This window comes from Gobio gobio (assembly GCF_949357685.1).
Source record: "Gobio gobio genome assembly, chromosome: 5".
In the NCBI taxonomy this organism is placed as follows: Eukaryota; Metazoa; Chordata; class Actinopteri; order Cypriniformes; family Gobionidae; genus Gobio; species Gobio gobio.
Genome location: NC_137101.1, coordinates 10,766,669 through 10,775,364, shown reverse-complemented (window position 1 = coordinate 10,775,364; position 8,696 = coordinate 10,766,669). Strand labels below are relative to the sequence as shown.

Genomic DNA, 8,696 nt, shown 5'->3' with positions numbered 1-8,696 from the left:
CTGAACAAAAGAGCTTGACCAAGGGCACACAAGCTTCCTCCACTTCAACTCACGGAGAAATCTACTGTAACTCCGTGTAAACCTTCAAAGACGATCACATTACTTTTCGAAATCCTGATCTAACATCACTCATAGTATCGTCAGGCTGTTGATTCGACGACAAAAGCTAGCGCTGTCTTTTAATTGACGCCATCTGCCTTTTCAGGCCTCATTAGAATGCCATTCGATCGGACCGTTATCCGCAGCATCCTCCCTCTCTCGCAGGAAAATTCACAAGCATCCGACTTTTGGCCTGCCTTCAGGGTTGTGGATATCATATCAAATTAAATTCTTTAATTAACATCCTTCGGGGTGAACAATTAAACATAATTTCAGAACAGACCTCAGTTGACTTAACAGGATAAACCCGACGCCAAGAGCTCAAACGCAGCCTGCTGTGTTGTACCCATATATTTCAACATGCTAGGACTCAAACAGCGATAGGGGGTGCGGTTTTGGCTGGCTGTGGAGGTTTGTCTGGTGTGACACGCTGCTCTATTATCCCAGAATAGAACACTTGAAGCTAATTATCGCTGTGTGAGCACAGTGGGCCCTAAGGGGGCCGGTTCCTCTACTTTAGATGTGTGAGTAATGTAGAGGAAGGCTTCAGCTAATCTCTAAAGAACTGACACTCCGATACAGAGCAGCAGTATTTTGTGAGACTCAGCACAGCCAAACTGGGCCACAGGCGGGCAGAGCACTGAAATGAGACGAGTAAATATTTGTTCGCTCGTACTTACTGTAACCAATTAATCAAACCACAAGATAATGCAGGTTATAAAAACAGAGAAATTAGTAATGCATTAACGTTATTGGAGCTCAAGAAATGCAAAACAATGTAATGCAAAACTTCAATTTAAATGTGGCACTGTTTATATTGACCAGTTAATGTATTTGTTTTGGTATAAATATGGAACAAATTCCATGCGTTATAGTGCAGGTGTAGTTCATTTCACATACAAATGGGGATAGCCAATCATGATTTACTTATAAAAGTGTTAAGGCCTGAAACATACTCCTCTAGTTATGCAAGCTCAATTTTGTGCCGCGCTGCATTATGAATGTCCCCGATTGAAATTCATAATGCAACGCATTTTTGGGATCGACAACCGCACTTACTTACAGGTGTGAGTCTTATCACTTTTGACATGACAAGAGTCCAATCGAGCGGAGTTCATCAGTCAAATCTTCATTAACCGACAGCAGCGTTTATATCTGGTGGAGAGCGGAGCAAAACTGACAAGAGCAGCTCCGGTGGAGAACAGTGACTGGATCTAAAACATTAAATTGAGTTCTGAAATTTTACAGGTGTGAAGAATGCAGTTGTCACTCCCGTAAATACCGAACTGTGTGAGAAGGTAACCGTATTACGGACTCAAATATAGGACTGGCAACTGTATTCTGCTGCTGTCAGTAAGGTAGATAAAAAAAAAAAATGTGTTTTTTAATGTCCAAATTTTGGTCCGACTTTATATTAGGTGTCTTTTACTAATGTATAATTAATATTTAATAAAATTAACTGCTTTTACATTGACCTTATATTTTAAAAAACACCTGCATGTGTAAGTATGTTACAAAACTAGGTGTATCAAAACTCACAAAGGCGAAGGAGAACTTGGAACAGGAATCTTTAATAAACTAACTCACAGGGAACACTCAGAAACACCAGTTAACATGAACATCGACGGATAAACACTGAAGAAACACTGAGAACTAAATACACAGGGCTAACGAGGTGATTAACAGGACACAGGTGATAGACATAACTAATTATACAGACAGGGAGAAACTAGGTCACAGGGACTGAACTAAAAGCACAATGAACACGGCAGACAGGGCATACATGTAACATTAGCTCCCCCTCCCGGAAGGTGCGTCCTCGCGACGTAAAACAGTCCGAAAGAGGAGGGTGGGAGGGGGCTCTGGAGGAGGGCGTGTAAACAAAGTCCAAAACAAGGAAAACCAGTGAAAAAAAAAAAAAAAACAAGTCCATAGGGATGCGGAAGGAGGAGCCAGTGGGGAGCCTGGAGCAGGAGCCAGATGGTGCACCAGAGACCAGCCAGGACGAGGCCCCATGGTGTCGACGACTCGGTGGAAGGCACCCTGGGGACGACCGACGAGGAAGCAGCCACCGATGGAGACACTGGAGGAGCAGCTGGGTCGATGAGCCCGGGTGAGACCGGAGACCCAGGAGACCGAGGTGGAGCCGTGGCGACGAGCGTCCAAGGTGGAGCCGGATGACCACAGGACAGAGGCTGAGCCGGTGGGGCCGAGGATGAAGGCGGAGCAGAGGGGAAGGAGGAGCCAGACGAAGCCGAAGGTGCAGGCAGGTCAACGACTGACCGAGGCGGAGCCGGAGAGACGAGGGAGCCCGGGGAAGCCATATGGCGAAGGTGTCCGGTTGAGCCGAGGGAGGGAGGAGCCATGGCGAAGTCGTAGTGTCGACGGGCCGCGGTGAAGTGTAGGGTGAAGAGACTGGCGGTGACGACAGGGGATCCTCTGAGTTAGGTGGAACTGCAGGACTGAAGACCCGAGGCGAGTACACACTGCATTTGGGCGGAGCAGAGAGGCTGAAGGACAGCAGTGTAGCCAGGGCTGAGGAACTGGGTGACTGAGGAGGTGGGAGAGGGAGGCTGGGTGGGAGTTCAGAAGACTCTGGAGATACAGGGGTCGCTGGAGATAGAGGGGTCGCTGGAGAGACAGGGGGCACAGGAAAAACCTCTCCAAAAAAGTAAATCAGGTCCACCTCAAAAATGTCCTTAAGTTCTTCGATATAGCCGCCAGAGGTCCTTGTTTTCTCCACCGCGGCAGGGTGGTGGGCAGGGCTCCCTTCCCTGCCCTCAAGCTCCATGAGGACTCCCTCCACGACGCAGGATGTTGCCGGCTCATGCACTTGTCAGACACTTGCTGTGGTCCGGGCTCCGGGGCGATGACTCCTCTCAACCTCTGCCTGGGTTCGGGCACGTCGATTGCGGCAGGCCGGTCTCCACAGTCTGCGGCGGGCACAGGCAACTTCCTTGTGCCAGTCGTGGTCGGATGGCTGGTCTCTGGCGGTGGTGGAGTGGGACTGGTAACACTGTCCTCCTCAGCGGGGCCGATGGTAAAGGGCAAATTGTTATTTACCAGTACCCACTCCACGAATGCGGGGAAATCGGGATTTCATGGGTTTTATTTTTTTCAAACGCCAAATGATCGCGATGCTAACGTTTACAAGCCAGCGTCATTATAGTAGCCTAGTCTATTGGTTACCGTTTTACGAAATCTATATGATACTTCAATTCAATGTTTGAGTGGTAGGTAATAACCATATATCGTCAATATTATAATATCAAGCTACCATAGATGAATCTGCAAATTTGAAAAATCGATTTGCATTATAGCTTGAGGCAAGACAAATAAACCAATATCACAGACATGTTAGGTATCCTAAAATATGATTTTGTACGTCTTATGTATTTACTTGCAAGAATGTAGCCCCTCCTCCTTCAGCTCACGCCAACGAGCAAACACTGGCCCAATGTTGATCCTCGTCCAGCCTTTAATCTGATCACTCTCTCGTTTCCTCTTTTTGCTTTCCTCCGACAAAACCTTTGCTTCCTTATTTTACTGTGCTGCTTCGGCCATGACTATAACATTCGGCAAACAAATGATAGTTTGGCTCGCATGTCCGAATTTAAGGAAGTGGGGGTGGTGGTGGAAGTGACGTATATGCCGTAAAGCAGTCGAATTTTGTAGTTCTTTTTTTTCTCGGGTTACTACCCGAAACCCGAAGTTTAAAAGTACGATTAAAAACGATACAGACCCCGTCAGGCTATGGCAGACGTGTCATTCAACCTATTGTAAGTCGATGTATCATCACAAGAGGTTTGAAAATATATTATAAAGGTTGAAAAGTTACCTATTGCTGCTTTAAAAATATCATGTAATCTCAAATTTTTTGTACACTGTAAACCCTAACGCTCAAAATGATTTAGTAGTGTTTAATGTTTTGTTAGATTAGAAGAGTTTCTGTTATGTTGGGTTTTTTGTAGGACTACCATCATGATGACCAGTGGAGCATGAGAACAGATATATGATAAATGTATTATATTGCTGTCCTCATTCAAGTGCTAATGCTACCAAAGCATTGTGTAACACATTAGCAAGGTGGCATTTATTGAATTAGCTTGTTAAAACTAAAGTTTCCAAACCTAACCATACAAGACCTGTCTCTAACCTTAACCCGTATCTGACCTCAATAGGAGCAAATGTGTTATGCAATACAACATAAACACAATAAGTACATTATACTTATTTTTTGATGGAAGTGCATAGTAGTTTAAGATAAAGCGTGGCCAAAATTTCTATCACAAAGTCATTTTTCACTCATTTCTTCTGTTTCCAACATAACTTGTAAACACTCAAACTACAATAAACTACAATAACTACAAAAATAACTGCCACAAATGATTGTTCGTTTTTGATACATGGTGTATTATAAAGCGTGAAACCTTTACAATCTGCCAGCATTAAAGATTTAAATTTAGAAATTTAAAGTGTTAAACCCATTAACTTTGGCAACCCTAAAATACAAAGACTGAAATAAAAATTAAATAAACTACAGCTAGAAAATTAAACTAGTAAAAGTAACAATGATACTGACAATGATACTATAAATGAATAAGTGAGATCATGTAACTCTAAATTACAGCTGTTTTTGTGCACGAAACCATCCGCAATATTCTGCATGGACTTTAGGAGGAAAAACTGAAGTGTGAAAAGTGTGGAAAATGTCACGATTTAACATGAAGTATGTAATTGTGTCTATGTTAAAATATTTGATCATATGCCAGATTGACTCCCCTGAAAAATTTAAATATATGAGGTGGGAACAACAATTTAAACAAACATATGCCTTTTTAGTACACTTATTCTAAAAAGGGACAGTACAAGTGAGAGAGAAGGAGTGTGTATTTGACCTCTCTCTCATCCCAGATAGACCTCTGACTGGTAAACATTTTCAAGAGCTCTTTGTCCAATGCAGGCCTTCCTAACCGTCCATCTCACATCTATTAAAGAGCAGGGATGATGTGCTTTTAAGCCTCATTACTCCAATGGTGAAGAGCGTTCGCGGAGTAGTGCCGCGCTGACCCTCAACTCCACTTCCATTAGCATAATTGCATTTCAAACGATCGGGATGTCCAAGAGACAAAACCATCAAACTGATCCTACGCGTTGGGAAGCGTCCAGCTCACCTTCATAAACGACATCTGAACATGAGAGGGAGAAAAGAAGAGAGAATCTGGGAGGCCGCAGGTCACCGTTACCCAAAGTAACGGACTCCTCCATCTCTCCAGGGAGTGACGTCGCAGCCTTCCAGCCCTTCTGATGCTCTTTGTCTGCAAGTGTTCCTCTCCATCCATCTGTCCATCCGTGTCCCCTGTCCAAACTGTCTTTCCGATGGAGTGTATTCTCCAACCAACTGTCCAATTATCTCCCAGCCTCCCTCTGTGATGCACGCCTGCCGACCAGTCGCGGTTTTGTCCGTAGAGTACCATCTCTCTTTTTTTTGCCAGCGCCTCCATCTTTCTCTCTGAGAGTGATTGTGATAAATGGATCCAGAGGCGTGTCTGTGGGTAGGGCGGCTTTTTCCCTAGAGCTCTCAGCCATCAATCAAGCTTGTCTCCCGAGTCCAGGTGTCCATAAACATGCGCATAAAATAGGATTTTTTTTCAGCAGGTGGTAGTCTGTCCTTGGGAGGAAAAGAAAGTCAAATTGGCATACAGTATATTAGAAACATGTTCCTTATGTCCCACAGGCCGCAGTGTTTACAGTTATCTGACAGTAGTTTAAAGACCAGCACAGTCCATCATTTTGTCTTGAAATTGCTTTGAAGGCAAACAGGAGGCCGTTTACAATATGGCCATTATGCAACGTGCCTCGCTTTATACAGAAACGCATACGTTATTCTCTGGAAATATTTTCCAAAGGGAGCGAGTCATAAATAACGGCCCAACGACGTTGTTGCAATACAGTTGTGCACGGTTGCCTTTGACATTTCTGTATCTCTGATCAAAACTGAATCCCTAAACTTTACGGCTTTGTTCCAGGGAAAGGGCAGCTGGTTTTGAAGCCGCTCATAAACAACATATGCTGTGAACAATCCCGGACACCCTAGAGGCAAATCTAACCTTGAGGCTTTGAAGCAGATGTTGGAATAGAAAATACTGGAGAAAACCTGATCATAGTCGCTTTGGAAATATGGCGCAAATGAAGTACGGCATCTACCAGCAAACATTTTGTTTTCCTGTGATAAGAATAAAGCTAACAGGTCCTTATTTTGCAATGTGGAAGTAGGCTACTTTCTGTGAATGTGCGAGACTTCCGATCCATTAGCTGATATAGGTAAATAACTAGAAGAATAGCAAAGTGCAAACGGGACAAACCAGTCTCTTTGTATTTTTATGACAATACATTAAAACTATATGGTAAGAAATACCGGTTTGCAATATCAAGCAGCATAATAAGCTTTTTATTTACAGCTAAAATTAACTGAAAGCGGATGACATGAGAATCCAGGCATATTTAATTTACAAATGGTCGCACAGTCATATCTTATCAATTTGAAAACAGTTGAGGTGTTGATTAATGGAAAGCTTAAAATAACTGCATTTTCTATTTTTTAAAGAGAGAGAAAATAATATTTTGGTTTAAAAAGTGATTGTAAAGACATTTAAAATGTTACAACAGATTTTTTTGTAAAACATTAAATGTCTTTACCATCTCCATTGAGAAATTTAATGCTGAATAAAAGTATTTTAATAAAAATACTGGAGAAAACCTGATCATAGGAAATATGATGTCCATGCAGCATGGCATCTACCAGCAAATAATATTCTTTGGTGGTAACAGTGAAGCACACAGGTCTATACATTGTGAATTTTTAATAAACCTTTCCAGAGGGTTTTTTTTTATTGTCAGATGTTAAAATTTCATGTCACGTTATTACGGCTTTCAACTGACAATTTCAGCTGAAAACAATGCATTTTTAATGGAAATTCTCGTACTGAAAAGGCATTGAGGTGTAAACATAATCTTGTGCAAAGAGTACAAATTATGATACAGCATATACTGCAATACATATGAGCTATTAATTTCATACACATTTATGTTGGTCACATGAAGCACAGAAAAAAGGAGGTTGAAGGTTGGCAGCAAGAGAAAATCTGTGGTTTATATCTCAGTTGGTGTGTGCAATATCAAACTAAAATAGACTCCTTGAGTATTCACTGTGAAGGTGAAACCTCCCCTCAATACCAGAGACGTGATAGATGGATAATGACAGATCCAATGCAAAAAAAAAAAAAAAAAAAACCCATTCAAAACAACAGCACAGCTGACTATTATAGAATGGCACAGGGCCAAGTGTCAATACCCACATTTCCATTCAGACACCAGCTGTATAGTTCAGCATATATACTACGGGTGAAAAATAACTATACAGTTTATACCCACAGTTCGGGTATTCACATCTCCAATTTATTGTCACTTTTGAAATAGAAATATTAAAGCGACATGTATAAATACACGCACATAGTACTGGTCAAATTTTTGCATTTATATTGTGAAATACTAACATAATTAAAACGTTGAACAGTGGTGTGTGTATACTAATAATGTGGGTATACTGTATGCATATATATATATATATATATATATATATATATATATATATATATATATATATATATATATATATATATATATATATATATACACACTGATCAGGCATAACATTATGACAGGTGAAGTGAATAACACTGATAATCTCTTCATCACCTGTTAGTGGGTGGGATATATTAGTTAGCAAGTGAACATTTTGTCCTCATAGTTGATGTGTTAGAATCAAGAAAAAAGGGCAAGCGTAAGGATTTTAGCGAGTTTGACAAGGGCCAATTTGTGATGGCTAGACGACTGGGTCAGAGCATCTCCAAAACTGCAGCTCTTGTGGGGTGTTCCTGGTCTGCAGTGGTCAGTATCTATCAAAAGTGGTCCAAGGAAGGAACAGTGGTGAACCGGCGACAGGGTCATGGGCGGCCAAGGCTCATTGATGCACGTGGGGAGCGAAGGCTGGCCCGTGCGATCGGATCAAACAGATGAGCTACTGTAGCTCAAATTGCTCAAGAAGTTAATGCTGGTTCTAATAGAAAGGTGTCAGAATACACAGTGCATCACAGTTTGTTGCGTATGGGGCTGCATAGCCGCAGACCAGTCAGGGTGCCCATGTTGACCCCTGTCCACCGCTGAAAGCACCAACAGTGGGCATGTGAGCATTAGAACCACAGAGCAATGGAAGAAGGTGGCCTGGTCTGATGAATCCTGTTTTCTTTTACATCACGTGGATGGCGGGGTGCGTGTAGGGAACACAAGGCACAAGGATGCACTATGGGAAATAGGCAAGCCGGCAGAGGCATGTGTGATGCTTTGGGCAATGTTAAAATCAACTGCCATCCATGGATATTACTTTAACAATTACCAACTACACCCTTTCATGGAAATGGCATTCCCTGGTGGCTGTGGCCTCTTTCAGAAGCATAATGCACCCTGCCACAAAGCAAAAATTGTTTGAGGAGCACAACAAGTTTGAGTTGACTTGGCCTCCAAATTCCCCAGATCTC

General features: G+C 42.3%; 1 protein-coding gene across 1 annotated transcript in view; it reads right to left on the bottom strand.

Moving 5' to 3' along the window:
* Window positions 1-1,652: 1,652 nt before the first annotated feature.
* The window catches only part of LOC307126137 (uncharacterized protein), a 42,884-nt gene continuing 35,840 nt past the window's right edge, over window positions 1,653-8,696 (bottom strand). Inside the window, exon 3 of the mRNA XM_079816531.1 lies at window positions 1,653-5,770. Coding sequence (XP_079672657.1) covers window positions 1,829-2,890 — 1,062 coding nt within the window. The 5' untranslated portion in view covers window positions 2,891-5,770 and the 3' untranslated portion in view covers window positions 1,653-1,828. The remainder of the gene's footprint in view (window positions 5,771-8,696) is intronic.